Source organism: Cryptomeria japonica, chromosome 7 (assembly GCF_030272615.1).
Source record: "Cryptomeria japonica chromosome 7, Sugi_1.0, whole genome shotgun sequence".
In the NCBI taxonomy this organism is placed as follows: Eukaryota; Viridiplantae; Streptophyta; class Pinopsida; order Cupressales; family Cupressaceae; genus Cryptomeria; species Cryptomeria japonica.
The window spans coordinates 858,778,258-858,795,473 of record NC_081411.1 but is presented as its reverse complement, the minus strand read 5'-3'; the positions used below and the strand labels follow the sequence as shown (position 1 = coordinate 858,795,473).

Here is a 17,216-nt window from a genome sequence, read left to right as displayed (position 1 = left end):
ATAGCTTCTACTCTTGTTGATAGTTTGGTGGCTCTGAACAATTGCTCCTTCGAAGAAGCGTGATCCTTGTAATTTTGGCCTTCCATGATGTGAAAAAGAGGTTATGTTATGAATAATGGTCCAGATGATTTAGATATTTCTTATTATGTTGAGTATGAGTAAATTTGGGTTTCCTCGGCCATGGTCACTATTTTGTACTAACTATTGTCATTTAGTGTGATTTGAGAATGGACTTCAAGTAATCATGAGGGTGGAAACAATATTCAAGTGTAAGGGGGTATGCAGCCTTGACCAAGGGATGAAAGTATCGGGAAAGTACAAGTGATTCATGTGTAGATCAATGTATCATTCACCTATTAATTCCTAGCAACATTCTCAAAAAAACAAGCAAAGAGGTATGTTGAGTGCATATATACATTTTATGTTGCCATGATATAAGTAAGATATCAAACATGTAACTTAGATTGATTTGCAATTTCATTCATAAATATTAGATCTTCCTTGCAATTTCATTCTTGGTATCTCTATCAATCATGTTGCTAAATGAAAACCTAACCTCTCTCATTGATGCATGGACATATAGAACGTTATTGTTTCTACACAAAGGATTGTAGGAATTGCTTTCAAAAACTATCAAAAAATTGTTAAACCTTAATAGTCCAAGAATCCCTAAATTCATTGGTGAGAGACATTCTTAAGTGAAAAATTATAGTGAAGGTTGTGTAACATTATTTTGAGAATGTATGGCAGTGCATGAAGGTTGTATAATCATATTATTCATTTCATCATACTCCCAAAAACGTGGTCTTCATTTCTTCACTAGGACAGCCACACACTATCTAGGGACTGTCATAAAGTTCTTGATGATTTGCCCTACCCAAGGGCCACAATAGCTTGTAAAGGGTCTGCACTAACCCTCTACACCCCTCACTACCTTCCTCCAAACACCAAGGGGGTCTATCTTACACTTACAACTTCAAATCTGCCCTTGATGCTGCACTAGGTCTGATACATGACCAATATCATACCAACAATCACCATTTGCACGTGCCAATGAATCTTGGAGACCTAAAAAGCATGAAAACATGAAATATAATACCAATATACATGTTCCCACCCATTGGGGTGACTTTTCACTAGTGGGGATATGATTTATACATTTATTCTTATGGTTGGATACCCTAACAAGGGTTTATGACAGTTTTTATAAAAACTATGATAACTTGCTCAAATCAAAATGAAATTCAATCAAACCAAAGACAAAAGTTCATGGATTCATTTTTCTCTCATCCCCAATAGGTTTATAATACCAACAAAAATAATTTCACAACAAAAAAATGATGGAAAACAGATTGTAACGTTCTGAAAAAATAGTGAAAATTGCAGAAAATCTCCAAATTTTATTGACTTTTCCTTCGATACCTCCAACAACTGATCCTATGGTTGATGAAACAAGGCTATTTATGTGTCTCATCAACCCTCCAACATCCATAACCGATATTTGAGATTTAACTAACATTGAAACAAAACTAACACACTTTTTACAACTTTGCAACAAAAGTTGCATTGACATATTTACGGTGATCTCTTAGTGACCACACCACAATTAGGACAATGATCTCAAACACACTTTTTACTGTTCTCTTGGTCATTGTGCCCAGTTGAGTATGTCTTTCTTATGTATGAATCTTGTTCGAATATACAAATCTTAAAACAAAAAGAAATTTTATTATAAATATACAAAACGTATTGCCATGTATACTAATTCATTTAGTTCAACAATTGTATTTTGACAAGTACTTCTTTACTTTGAAAAATACTTACAACCAAAGGGTTGTAGCTCAATTGGTTGAGCACAATTGGTGAGGTTGATGGTATGTTTCTTGATTATACCATCCACAAAAGACTCAAAATTAAATGAAAATCTTTTATGAATATAGAAAGCTTACTATTTTATATACTAATTCAATAATCCAACAATTTTATTTTGAGAAGTAATTCATTCTTTTAAATATTATTAACAACCAAAGGGTTGTAGTTCAATCAATCGAGCGTAATTGGTGTAGGTGATGGCATGTTTCTTAATTATACCATCCATAAAAGGCTTATACTATTATATATATATATATAAAATCAGTAATTCAACAATTCTATTTTGAAAAGTACTCCCTTAATTTAAAAATTATTAACAATCAAATGGTTGTACTTAAATCAGTTGAGCATAATTGGTGAGGGTGATGATATGTTTCTTGATTATTCTATCCACAAAATGCTCAAAATTAAATGAAAATCTTTTACTCAAATACATCGTCAGTGGAAAGCTGCAAAATGCCATTTTCATACATAAGCAAGACATACTCAATTGGGCACAATCACCAAGAGAATGGTAAAAAATGTGTTTGAGATCATTGTCCTAATTGTGGTGTGGTCACCAAGAGATCACCGTAAATTTGTCAACCTTTCCTTCATTTAAACCAAGTAAACCTTTATGTATATGTATATGCATATGCATATGTATATGGATATGTATATGTATATGCATATGCATATGATCTTTTATGAATATAGAAAGCTTACTATTATATATACTAATTCAATAATCCAACAATTTTATTTTGAGAAGTAATTCATTCCTTTAAATATTATTAACAACCAAAGGGTTGTAGTTCAATCAATCGAGCATAATTGGTGTAGGTGATGGCGTGTTTCTTAATTATACCATCCATAAAAGGCTTATACTATTATATATATATATATATATATATATATATATATATATATATATATATATATATTAAAAATCAATAATTCAACAATTCTATTTTGAAAAGTACTCCCTTAATTTAAAAATTATTAACAATCAAATAGTTGTACTTAAATCAGTTGAGCATAATTGGTGAGGGTGATGATATGTTTCTTGATTATACCATCCACAAAATGCTTAAAATTAAATGAAAATCTTTAATGAATACACAAAACTATATACATATACATATGCATATGCATATACATCCACAAAATGCTCAAAATTAAATGAAAATCTTTAATGAATACACAAAACTATATACATATGCATATACATATACATATACATATACATATACATATGCATATGTATATGCATATGTATATGCTTATGCATATGCATATACATATCCATATACATAAAGGTTTACTTGGTTTAAATGAAGGAAATGTTGACATATCCATATAAGATCCCCAAAGGATGTTGCTTCATACCCGTAGAGGGCTTTAAAGGGACTCATTCGAATTGACATATGATGGGTTGTGTTGTAACAATACTCTCCAAGATGCAGCCATTTTACCCAAGCATTCTGCTGACCTGAAACATAATTCCTTAGATAACCTTCTATCCATTTGTTTACGATTTCCGTTTGCCCATCGGTCTGTGGATGATAACTGGTACTTGGTGTTAACTCTGTTCCTGCTAGTTTGAATAGTTCTTGCCAAAATATGCTAAGAAATTGTCTATCTCTGTCACTCACAATATTCTTGGGTAAACCGTGTAGCTTAAAAATTTCCTTAAAGAAGACGTCGGCCACTTGTGATGCTCCGAAACTTGAAGGAATGGCCTGAAAATGTGCATATTTTGTTAATCTGTCCACTACTACAAAAATGCAATCTTTATTCTGTACCTTTGGGAGTCCTGTTATGAAGTCCATGGATATACTCTCCCACTTTTGATTTGGGATTGGTAGTGGTTGGAGTAATCCTGAAGGGAAAGTGTGTTCTTCTTTATTTCTTTGACACACCATGCATTCTTGCGTGTGTTTCAGTACATCTTCCTTTAACCCCTTCCATGAAAATCTTTCTCTGATCTGCTTGTAGGTTTTATAATACCCTTGATGACCTGCTAAAGGAAGGTCGTGATAAGTCCTTGTAATGTCTTCTTTCATATTTGACCCTGATGGAACATAGATTCTGTTTTTGTAGAGGATGAGGTCATCAATTACCTGGTAATTTTCATCTGTTTCTTTTCCCTCTAGAATGTTGCTAGAGAATTTGTCTTTGGCATATTCGGTACTTAGAGTTGCCTTCCAATCTATAGATAGGACTGATAAGGACCCCAAGTAGGGTTTCCTTGAGAGGGCATCTGCCACAACATTATATTTCCCTTTCATATATTCTATGTCGAAATTATATGCCTGAAGTTTACTCACCCATTTCTGTTGTCTATCATTCAAATCTTTTTGATTGAGAAAGAACTTCAAGCTGTTATGATCAGTTTTAACTATAAACTTCCCGCAGATCAGGTATTGTCAGAACTTCTCTAATGCATGCATAATAGCTAGCATTTCTTTATCATAAACTGAATAGGTTCTTTCTGTGTCTCTAAGTTTCCTGCTTTCAAAGGCTATGGGATGTTTCTTTTGCATTAAGACAGCTCCAATGCCTTCTCCTGAGGCATCACAATAAAGCTCAAACAGTGCTGAAAAGTCAGGAATTGCTAGAACGGGGCAAGAGCTCATTACCTCTTTAAGTTTTTCAAATGCAGATTGGGCTTCATCTGACCATAAGAATGCTCCCTTCTTAGTTAAATTGGTTAAGGGAGAAGTTAGCTTTGAAAATCCTTTAACAAATCTTCTATAGTAACTGCATAAACCTAGGAAACCTCTGAGATGAGTGAGGGTTCGGGGCCTTGGCCAATTTTTGATGGCTTCAATTTTTTCTTCATCCACCTTAACTCCATGGGTGCTGATCTTATGACCAAGATACAAAATTTCTTCCATCCCAAACTCACATTTTGACATTTTGGCAAAAAGAGAATGTTGTTCAAGTAGGCCCAATATTTCATCTATGTACCTCAAGTGTGCTTCCCAAGTTTTGTTGTAAATCAATATATCATCAAAAAATGCTAACAGGAACTTCCTCAACTGTCCCCTGAAGATGTGGTTCATGCATGACTGGAAGGTGGCAGGGGCATTTGTAAGGCCAAATGGAAGGACCAAAAACTCAAAGTGGCCATAGTGGCATCGGAAAGCTGTTTTGGGAACATCTTCCTTCCTCAATCTTATTTGATGGTATCCCGATCTCAAATCTATTTTTGAAAAGTATACTACTCCATGTAATTCATCTATAAGTTCATCCACCCTAGGGATAGGGTATCAGTTCTTTATAGTCTTCTTATTGAGTGCTCTATAATCAATGCACATCTGCATGGTCCCATCCTTCTTTTTTACCAATACAACAGAGGAGGCGAAAGGACTGGAGCTAGGTTGAATGTGCCCCATTTCTAGAAGCTCTTTGATAGCTTTCTCAATTTCTTCCTTATAGCCCCTTGGATGGCGATAAGGGGTGGTGATTACTGGTTTTGCACCTTCTTCAAGTTCAATAGTGTGTTCAAACCCTCTCTTGGGTGGCAGTCCTTTTGGGATGTCTTCAAACACCTTTTTATGTTTTTTAATAATGGGTTTAATATCAACATGAATGGCTTCCCCTTGGTTTGAATTTTTGTCTAGTACCATGCATTGGGCAGCCCACTCTCCTTGGCTATGTCTAAAAATCCTTTCCATTTTTTTGGAGGTTACCATTCTGGTTGTGCCATCATGCAACCCTTTGATTAGTACTTCCTGTCCATTTTGAGTGAAACATAATTCCAATTTGGGGTGATCGAGGTAGAATCTTCCCAAGGAATGTATCCAAGGAATTCCTAGGATTACATCTGAATCCCCTAACTCTACCACATAAAAATCTTCTTTGGTAGGGTATTTCCCTAATGTTATGTTTAATTGAAGGATCTTTTTGTTACATGAGGAAGTGGATCCGTCTGCAAGGGCTACTTGGAAACCCTTAAACTCTTGTGTTGTCAGCTTCAAGCTCTTAACCAAGCTTTTATCAATAAAGTTGTGGGTAGCCCCGCTATCCAGTAGTGCAATTACTCTCTGCCCTTTGATCGCACTTTTGATTCTGAAGGGATGGTGTTTTGAAGCTACAGAAATTGCGGCTAATGATACTTGCACATCTTCAGTAATTTTTTCCCTTTTGCTTGGGGGTTCATTGAATTCTTCTTCTTCATCACTAGATAAGGCTTCCAAGTTATGGGCTTGGCTCTTCCTCCCACATATGTGACCCGGTTGCCACTTTTCTTTGCACTTAAAATGGAGATTTTTTTTCTTAAGCATATCTCTTTCATTTCCCTCTTTGCAACTGTGACCATGTTCCCATTTCTCATGACAATGGTAACATATGTTCTTTCTCTTAAGCTCTTCCCTTTCTTTAAAGGTGTTTCCCTTCCTAGGCCATTCTTTAGTATGTGTATTTTTAGTGAATGTTTTGGAGGGTTTCTCCCAAGTTGAAGTGTCTTCTAGGCCCAAAGCTTTATCTATGGCATCGTCTAGGGTAGGGGGTTTTAATGCTCTCATCAATCCTTTAACGGAGTCTTTGAGTCCCTCCACAAAAAGATAGGTGAGTCTGTCCTCATCCACTCCTGAGACCCTTACACAAATTTTTTGAAATTCAGTGATGTATTCTTCCACTGTTCCCCTTTGTCTTAAGAGGGTTAATTCTTTGAAATCTTTTTGTGGGTGTTTCCTCTCAAATCTCTTAATGAGTTTCTGAGTGAACTCGTCATATGTTGTTATACCATCATGACCTTGTGTGAGGGTGCCATGATACCACCACTCATGGGCTAAACCTTCTAGGTGTAAAATGGCAAATTGGACTGCATCATCTTCTGTCATGGGGCTGAGATTTAAATATGTATTTAGTTTTTGTATCCATGCTTGAGCTGATATTTTTCCGGAACCATCAAAGTTAGGTATTGATAGTTTATTTACTTTGTGTTTTAGATCCCTGCTGAATGGTTTTCTCCTAGGGGTCTCATTTTTCTTTGCTTCACAAAACTCCCTAAAAGATACAACCTCTCTTACTTCTGGTCCTAATCCAGCGTAGGCCACGGCCATTTCTTCTGTGTTATTCAAGGAGGAGTTATTTGTTTCTTCCCTATTATTTCCCTCTCTAGGTAGGAAATTTGGTTTTTGAATCCTGGAGCTAGAGGATGTATTATGGGTGTTCTCCTAATGATTGGAGTTTTCTTCCCTGCCATTGGAATGATTCCTAAGAGTATTCATGGTGGTATTCATATCTTGTAAGGCTTGGAGTAAAGCCTGACTTGTTTTTTCATTTTGCTCTATTAGAGCTTGAGTTTTTCAATCATTATTTTCCATAAATGTTCTAAGTTCATTTTCCAATGGTTCACCCATGTGGTTACTACTTCCTCTGGTTCTCCTTTGATAAGTTTGCATTAACAACCCTTAACAGGATGGCAGAATCAGGCTCTGATACCAATTGTAATGTCCCAACTTCGCAAATCTAAGAAAACACGTAAACAATGAATTTTAATGATTGATTAATTCATCTAGGGTGTAATTAGTCTAAATTCATTTGAGTTCATTTGTTATCAATAAGTCAATTCCATATTTAATTCCTAGTGGGATAAAAAGGATAAGCTACCTTAGGATGCCCGTAGCACTTATCAGGCCCAAGGGCGGTACACTCCCCCTTGGCCCTACTGCCAGAAGCCCTTTGTCAACTGCAGTGGGTGGCCTACCTGACAGAGGCCTAGTTCCTGCTATCCCTGTTGCCTAATTCCTCATTTATCTCCCTGGGTTTGGATATGTAATTGCTTTATTTATTATCTTGGTAGAAATGTGGTTCCTCCTTAATTAGTAATTGTATATTATTTATTAATTTATTTAATATGTGTAGATGTATTCATAATATATATATATATATATATATATATATATTTATTTATTTATATATATATATATTAGGTTTCATTATTTAAATTTCTATATAAAAAATGTATTTTTTACCATCCTTAAATATAATTATATTGAATCTAATAGCTACAAAAAGTTATGCATTTATTAAATAAATACTTATCTATTTACAAACATGTAGCATCCATTGATGTATGAAAAATATTATTGTAGATTTAAATTACTTACCTGCGTCTGTCTTTACTTCTACCGCTTTTCGTTTGTTCTTCCTTTTACTTCTATCACTTCCTATTTCGTCTCTTCGTTCGCCTGATTTTATTTCCTGCGTGCTATCTCCTGTGCGTTCCTTCTTCCCCTTGTCGCCCGCTTTGCGTCATGCCTAAATACCCACGAAAGGGGGTTCGCATGGACCCGACCATGGGTCGTGGCTATTGAGGGAGGGGTGACCATGGGTCGTGGCTCCTGGTTCCACCCGCCACTTCTTTCGACGCCTTAAAACGACGCACCACTTCGCTTTAAGTCCTTCGCACTGTATGCAGTGTAATTTGCGGGGTTCAACATACCTGATACTAGTTAAGGATTATTATTTATTTAATTGGGTACCGATCAATATATATTTTGCATCTTAATATGAGGTTCATTAATATTATCGTAAGGTAAAAAGAATCTCATTTCTTAATAATAATGTTTTATAATGTATTTAAATGTTTTATAATATATTAAGTTTTTATATAGTTTATATTTATTTAGTGAATCATTATTATATTAATAAAATAAACATCATTGTTATATTTCTTAATAAACATCATTATTATATTAATATAAAATAAGGAATCATTTTCGATTAAATAATGGAAAGTATAAATGTTTATCTTTTATAATTTACAAAAATGTGGGGTTATGACAGATTATGTAACTTGACTTAGTTTTAAATTATTTTTTAAGTTAGTTCATTTAATCTTAACTATAAGATCTCTAAATATGAGTAATCTTATTGAATACTAAAGAATCCATTTTTTAAATTGACATTCAATTAGTTTTATAGTTTCAATAATAAAGGCAAAATTTATTTGTCATCATAGTAACATATATCAAATTTATGAATTTTTTATACTATCAAATTGCATGAGGATAACTAAAATAAAGATTTGAAAAACTTAAATATTTACATATAGATTCAAAATAATTTGGAAAGAGAACTAAAACATACTAAATATTATTTTAATGACCTAAAAAATTTCCTAAAAAACGCCTATAGAAAGTGGATCCGGGAAATCTGATAATAAGATGCAAATTATTTGAGCCAATTAGATTGAAGAAAAATAATTTTTGTAAATTGAAAACTTAAAAATCATGCATTTAACTATCTAAAAATTAAAAAATAAACATCGAAAGAAAAAATTCATTGATATAATTGATAAAAAAACAATTGAATAATAACGAGTTAATGAAAATTGGGTGCAACCGATTGCAATAGTACTAGCCTAAAGGAAAGTACTAATAAGATAAGTGCCAAAGGGTTGTAACTCAATTGATTGCTCACACAATTGGTGAGGATGATGGTATGAGTTATAGAAAGAATCTACTAGAGGTTCAAACCCCTGGATAAAGGCAGAGATGTTGAAATTTATGTATTCTAACATATTTCCATCAAAAAATAAAGATAAGTTTGTGATGCATGTTCAAATACTAATAAGCTAATGTGACACTAAGATGATGGAACCCAAGGTGGTGCTTAAGTTTGACATATGTCTATGTGTAGTATTAATAATATATTATATATTAATATATTATAATATATTAATATGTACTTTTTTATTTATCTGATCTTAGATCTTGTTTCCCTCCCACAAAAGTTATATAAATTAAGGAGTTTGGGCTAGTTGTTTACTTGTTTCATCATTCAAAGTTTAGAAGAATAGTCCTTCATTTCAACGTTTTATAAGAGCTCATGTGGCTAATGTTTTGTAAGTTTTGAAAAATGAATTTCCATTTTATTGAAGTCATAGAAGGCAAGTATTCCTTTCTTAAAATTTATGTTTTATTTGGTGTTGTTGGGTTATGTGGCCCTTCATCAATTCACATATAATTGTAAACTATTAAAGTCACATTTGATGTGGCCTATTTACAAGTTCTTTTTTATTGTTGGAACAATATAGTTGTGAGAGAACCATCAACCTCTCCTCATTCAAATAGGGGCCAATTTCCTATTTTAGGGTATTAACATGGAATAAGTCAAACTTCTTGTAGATGTGATATTTCTCATACTTTGCAATGTAGTACTAGGGATCGTGATCACAATGACCATGGTTGGTCCCAATCGTCTCGCCAATGTTCACCTTCTTTTTGGTACCATTCTATAGGAGCTCTAGATTGGTTCAAACAATGATGAATTCTCTTAACTTTCTCTAGTCATTTCCCTTACAAGATTTGCTTGTCAAGCTTATATTTTCTTGGATTTTACATTGAATTCATAATTTATTTTACTTTCAAATTGTTCAAAATAAAATTAACTTATCAACAATAATATCTCAATTTCAATCTAAAAATAAGAGATAAATATCAATTATAAAACTTTTAAATTAATTAGTAAATATAAGTAAGGTTTGTCTATAGAAAAGGAGTGATAATTTTGATATGCAAAATTATGTATAAATTTGTGATTTATATATGTTTTATATAAATTAAAAAATATTAAAATCTATTATAGAAAATCAAGATTTAAAGTCTACATATCTTGTCTAAGAATTTGAGATGTAATTAAAAATATTTGAGTACATTTTGAAGATTTTTAGGTTGTATTAATAGAATTTTTGGATTATTTATAGGTGTGATTTTGTATTTTGTATTTTTATCAAAAGTAATTACATACTTTAACAATAGAAAAAGAAGGGTATATAAAAAACTAAGAAATTAATTTATATGTATTTGTTCAACACAATTTGCTATGGTGACTCAAATTGAATCTTAAGAAGTGCTAATTATATATAAAATTCTAAATATCATCACAATATATGATATTTTATTCATAATTTTCATATAAAATAAAATAAAAATTATATTTTCAATTTATCTTATAACAATTAAAAAATTATAGCACATTTTCTATTAGTTTTTTAAATTTAGTATTCAAATCACCTCTCTTAAAAAAAGAAACCCCTATATTATTGTTTCAAGGAAAACTAGGTTTTGTTATCTTTTTGTTTTTCTATTTTTCTTATCAAATGCAGGGTAGATAAGCAGCAACCACATACTAACCTTCTGAATTGTGTGACAAATTTCTTCAAGTGGCTTGATTGATCTAATCAATGCCCAAAATCGTGTGTGGCATATCAACATGCATATAATATGGATCTTTCAAAAAGTTGATTGAGGTATAAGGTAAGTATAAATTTAATATAAAAGAATTAAAAATAATAAACAAAATGAACTTAATCTAACTCTTATAGACATGCACACATGAAGCAATGCATTTAGAAACTAGGTTGAAGAGAGAAAGTTGCTTCAACATAAAAGGAAAATGTAGAATCTTTTATGTAGATCATTCCATCTCAAAATAGAAACTTACAATTCCAATGACAACTTCAAAGAATTTATTGAAAATAGAAACTTTCATGAAATTTTTAATGGAATGTTTCATTTTGAAAAAATATTTTAATAGTTCATCATGCTTATCCTCCATTTAATCACTCTTCATTGCCTCTCACATGATCAAATTTTTATTGATGTTTTGATGTGAATTGCTTATAAATAACAAATCAGTATTGATTTGGTAATTCAAATCAAGAAATTTTTAAAAAGAGGCTTATTTAAAAAAACACAAAAAAGTGGAAAAAGATCAACCTTTTAAAGGATGGAAAAAGTGGAAGTATGTTGCATCCGAGTCCATTGGGTCCTCGGGAGGGTTGGCCATATTGTGGAAGCCAAGTGTGGGAAGGATAGATGTTATTTCAATCAAAGAAAACTTTATTCACATCAAAGTAGTAGCTTCTTCAGCATCTTTTCATTTGATTTTAGTCTACGCTCCAAATTCGTTAGCAAGGAACAAAGTAGTTTGGGACAATCTTGCCCAAATCTCTCTCAATTTCCCAGAGGACCTGATTATCTTAGGAGGAGATTTTAATGCTATCCTTTCCTCAAGGGATAAGTCTAGAGGCATCATCCCCCCCACCCAAAGTCAATGCAAGATTTTAATGATTTTGTTTCCTCCAACGCTCTTATAGATTGCATGCCAACAAATGGCTCCTTCACCTAGTCAAACAGAAGACAAGGCTTTTTTCATATTGCAAAGCGTTTAGATAGGTTTTTTGTGAATCCTATTTGGAATGCTTCATTCAGTACTCCAGTTTCCAAAATCTCGCCTTTATCAGGATTCGGTCATTTTGCACTTCAATTGGACATTCCATTGTTTATTAACACAAATAAGGGTTTTACTTTTTTCAAATTCCAACAGATGTGGTTTAGAGATATCTCCTTCCTTCCTCAGTTGCAGAAATGGTGGCTAACTGCTTCGTTTACTTCGGGCTCTAGGATGTTTCAGTTTTGTAAAAAGCTTCAATGGATCAAAGCAAGAATCAAAGAATGGAACACCTCAGTTTTCAAGAATATTTTGCACTCTAAGGATCAGCTAGAGGACAGTATTAAATTGCTAAATGAAGACATTATTCAAAGTGGCATAAATGACCCGAGTCTTATAAGCAACAAAAATTCTTGAACTTACAATTACAAGAAGTTTTGAAAGAGAAGAATTCTTCTGGAAACAAAAATCTAGGGAGACATAGCTACAAGAAGGAGATAGGAACACAAAGTTTTTCCATGCATCGGTCAAAATGAAGAGAGAAAACAGCCAAATAGCACAAATTAGAAATGATGCAGGGGAAATTCTTATGGATAATCTGAAAATTCAAGATGAAGCAGTTCATTTTTTTTCTTCCCTTTTCTCAAATTTAGTTGTTGAGGATGAAGATATAAGAAGAAAGACTCAAGACATTCTTCAGCATATACCTTGCTTAATCACACACCAGAACAATATATCATTAATGAAACCCTTTTCTTTGGAGGAAGTTAAGAATGCAGTATTCTCCATGCACTCGGATAAAGCCTTGGGACCGGATGGGTTCCCTACCCTTTTTTTTCAAAAATGATGGAACTTTTTGGGGTCAGATGTCTGGAAGATGGTGGAGGACTCTAGGAAACATGGTAATATGTTGAAACAATTTAACAATACCCTCATTGTATTAATTCCCAAGCTATCCAATCCACAATCTTTTGCAGATTTTAGACCCATTTCTCTATGTAACACGGTCTACAAAACTATTAGTACGGCCATCTCTGTCAGATTGGCTCCTTTGATTCCTAAGATCATCTCCAAGCAGCAAGGAGGGTTTGTGTCAGGTAGATAAACAACAGAAGGAGCCTTGGTAATGCATGAAATCATGCATTCAGTAATGGCTCATAAGATAGAAGCAATTATGGTTAAGCTTGACATGTTGAAAGAATATGATAGGGTCAATTGGGTTTTTTTGCATCGAATCCTTCTCAAATTTGGCTTTTCCAAATTATGGTGTAAATGGATTCTTCCTTGTTTTTCAGGGGAAAATTTTTTAGTTTTGGTTAATAGTAGTCCAGTGGGTTTCTTTCCATCCTCCCAAGGAGTTAGACAAGGTGATCCTCTATCCCCGTCTCTATTTATCATCATGGCAGAGGATCTAAGTAGATTGATCTCAGTATTTTAGGGTTTGTCTCTATGGAAAGGACTACAAATTCCCCAAACTCAAATTATTATCACACATTAGTTATTTGCTGATGATATTGTCTTGTTTGGGGAAGCCACTAATGCAGAGGGTTTGGTGTTAATGAGCAAATTCTTTGGTTTCTTTTTAAGGGTCAACACTAGGCACCATCCAATGGTCCAATTCCTCCAACCTTCCAAAGGTTCTCAAGCATGTCCCTAATCCTTCCCAATGATTAATATTCTCAAGACAACTTAGATTTTCTAGGAGACTCCTACTCCTATATTCTCAACCCCTAAATCAAGGCTCCTCACAACCCCAAGCCCTTTGCCAACAGGACCTTTTGCTCAAATGGTGGAATTTATCATATGTGAGTGTTTTCACATGTTTTACATGGTATTTTCATTCATCTTGACCCCTTTGATAGGTATTACAATTCATATGTATCTTTTGTCCTTAGGGACCTAGGAAATAGGGCTACAAGCAATTAGCCCTCCGTTTGGACTTTTCCCACTTTATATATCAAACTATCCGAACAACCCCCTAAAAAAATTTGATATTAGACTACCCATTTGGGCATTCTAAAATATTTTGAACTTCTACATTTGGGTTTTGAGTGTAATTTTTCAAACCCTATTGATCCTATTTTGGTCTAATTAGCCGGTATAGAGTTTTTAGGTCTCAAAACCTTCACCAGTCGGATGGAAATGAAGTCAAGGATCTTGGAGAGGGTCTGCACATGTCTAAGGGTCCCCTCTAAGAAATTTTTGACCACCGTTGTGTCCACTGTCCCAAGGATTGATTCAATCCTTCACTGCACAGACTTGCCACATGGAAGATGTCAAGTCTAGAGCATCACTCCAACAATACAAGGTGAAACCTTTTGCTCCCCAAACCAATAAAATCATCTAGTATACATGGTTTTCCAACATTCCCCAGGGTTTCAGACCTTTCCCATTGAGGAATGTTGAATGGTGGCTCCTTTTGCATCCAAACCCTGGTTTTGGGGGTTTTTACCAGGCAGTGAGAAAAAAAATTAATTACACCTCAACCAAAAAACTTCAAGACCTCAAAACAACTTCAAATGAAATATGATTCTCTGCTACATCTGATTCAAGACATTATCCCTTCCCGAAATCCGTACCAAGACCAAGAATACAAGAAAAAGCAGTAAAAATGACAGTTTTAGATTGGTAGGAAGCATAAATTTTATTCAAAGTCTCAATATAACTTTTGGGAATCATTCCTCAAGGTTAAATAAGGCTAAGGAATCCTTCCAACCACTTCCCAACATACAAAATGTAACCAACTAGCCGTTGGGCAACCACAACTCAAAAGGTTGCAAAATTGCCTATGGCAACATAGCAACTTTTGGCAAATTATGACATCACACACTTGCCTTCATATTGAAGGTTAAAAATTGGATACACAACATCTCTAGGACCCCTAGACACAAAAACATAAATAAAATGCCCATAAAAGGCTTGTGACCAAGTATACAACTTTGAAGCCTTAGGGCTTATTACATAGCATTGGTAGCACTAGACCTACCATATCCATTTAGGACCTACACAAGAAACCTTCAAGACAACACATCATGTTGTTGCAAACACATTTTCTATCACACCTTTGAGTCACCTTTGAGTGCCCCTACACCATACGCCCCTAGACAAGAAAACTCAAGTCCCTTGAGTTACCAACCGGGTGACTGAGGTGCCATGTTTTATGACATCACTTTCAGACATCCAAGTAGCTTCAGATTCAAGAAGGTCCTTCCACTTGACCAAGTAGTCCTTGTAGACAACTCTTTTGGTTTGTTTGATCACTTTGGAATCAAGGATACTCTCCAACTCCAATGGGTTGCTCGGTGGCAAATCCTTCACCCAATCTACATCCTCTTCCACAAGAGATGAACCAGGTGTTGCATCAGGTAAAGGACCCTTGAAGGCTATCAAATCATATTTATTAAAAATGGGAGATATCCCCAAATCTGGTGGAAGTTCAACCTCATAAGCATTGTTTCCAAATTTATGAACCACTCGGAGAGCTCCTATCTTCTTTATGAGCAGCTTAGAGGGTTGGCCCTTGGGCAACCTTTCCTTCCTTAAGTAGGCCATTACCAAATCTTCTACCTGAAACTGAACATCCCTTCTCTTAACATTTGCCTTGAGTTTGTATTTTTCTACACTTTTGTGAAGTGGAGCCTTGACTTGATCATGGATCTCCTTCATAGTGATGGCAAAGTCTTCTCCCTGAGCACTCCTTTCCATACCTCCATGGTCTCTAAGTTCAAGTATCCCTCTAGGATGTAAGCCATACACAACTTCAAATGGGCTCCTCCATGTACTTTTATTAACTAAATCATTATATGCATATTCAGCTTGTCCAATCACCAAATCTCAACATTGTCCATGTTGCTTGGTAAGACATCTAAGAAGATTGCCAAGAGATCTATTAACCACCTCAGTTTGGCCATTAGTCTAAGGATGGTATGATGAAGAAAATGACATATTGGTACCCAATTTCTTCTAGAAAGTCCTCAAAAAATGACCCACAAACTTGGAGTCTCTATCAGTGACAATATTGAGAGGTAGACCATGTATCCTCACAACTTCTTTGAAGAAGAGACCTGCAATGTGAGATGCATCATTTATGCATTTACATGGCACAAAATGAGCCATCTTGCTAAACCTATCAACAATGACAAAGACACTATCAAACCCCCTAGAAGTTTTGGGCAAACCAAGTACAAAATCCATACTAAGGCTTTCCCAAGGCCTAATAGGAACCAGTAAAGGTTGATATAGCCCAACATTAGTAGAAACTCCTTTTATCCTTTGACAAATGGGGCAATGCTCCACAAATTTCCTTACCTCTGCTTGCATCTTAGGCCAAAAGTAAAACCTTGATACTTTCTCCAAAGTTTTATCCAAACCAAAATGACCGCCAAGGCTACCTTTATGTTTTTCCCTAATGATATTCTCCCTCATAGAGCATTGAGGAATACATAGTTGATGCCCCTAAAAGAGCAATCCATCCTGCAACATGAAATCAGGGAACTCAACATGAAAGGAATCAGAAAACTTAGTACAAGCATCATAAGCATCCTTAAAATCTTTATCCTCCTTATACATGAGTTTAAGAGAATCAACACCAAAACTTTGACACTGGATTTCTTGGATAGTGAGTACTCTCCTACTCAAGGCATATGCAACCTTATTAGACACACCCTTCTTATGCTTGATAGTAAAATTGTAAGGTTGGATTTGTTCAACCCACTTGATATGCCTGTGATTCAACTTCTCCTGTCCGTTAAGGAAACTCAATGAACTCTTTTGGAAGAAGGTAATGACGCCACTTTTTAAGTGCTGGTACCATAGCATATAGCTCCAAATCATAGGTTGAGTACCTTTGTTTGGCCTTATTCAACATCTTTGAAAAGAATGCCACCGGATGTCCTTCTTGACTAAGAACTGCACCTATTGCTTGTTTGCTTGCATCACATTCAACTATAAAAAGTTGATCAAAATTAGGAAGCCTCAAGGTAGGAAGTTCTACAACCTTCCTCTTCAAGATCTCAAAGCTTTGGGTTGCTCTCTCTTTCCATTCAAACCTGCATTTGATTCCTCTTTTTATAGTGTTAAGAATGGGAGCACAAATATGACTAAAACCCCTGATGAATTTCCTATAAAAAGAAGCCAATCCATGAAAGCTCCTAACATCCCCTATGGTCCTAGGT

The 17,216-nt window shown here is 34.5% G+C and overlaps 2 protein-coding genes across 2 annotated transcripts; both read right to left on the bottom strand.

The window, feature by feature from the left end:
• Nucleotides 1-4,280: 4,280 nt before the first annotated feature.
• LOC131857039 (uncharacterized mitochondrial protein AtMg00860-like) lies at nucleotides 4,281-4,772 on the bottom strand. Its single transcript, XM_059209030.1, has one exon. The coding sequence runs from the start codon at nucleotides 4,770-4,772 to the stop codon at nucleotides 4,281-4,283; it is 492 nt and encodes a 163-aa protein (XP_059065013.1).
• A 354-nt stretch (nucleotides 4,773-5,126) lies between these two features.
• Nucleotides 5,127-6,923, bottom strand: LOC131857038 (uncharacterized). The gene has a single exon (XM_059209029.1). It carries the CDS (start codon nucleotides 6,921-6,923, stop codon nucleotides 5,127-5,129), a length of 1,797 nt encoding a protein of 598 aa, XP_059065012.1.
• Nucleotides 6,924-17,216: the final 10,293 nt, after the last annotated feature.

Bases quoted from the DNA above. Each gene is read 5' to 3' on its own strand.
- LOC131857039 (XM_059209030.1), bottom strand. From the start codon at position 4,772: ATGTCAAAATGTGAGTTTGGGATGGAAGAAATTTTGTATCTTGGTCAT.
- LOC131857038 (XM_059209029.1), bottom strand. From the start codon at position 6,923: ATGGCCGTGGCCTACGCTGGATTAGGACCAGAAGTAAGAGAGGTTGTA.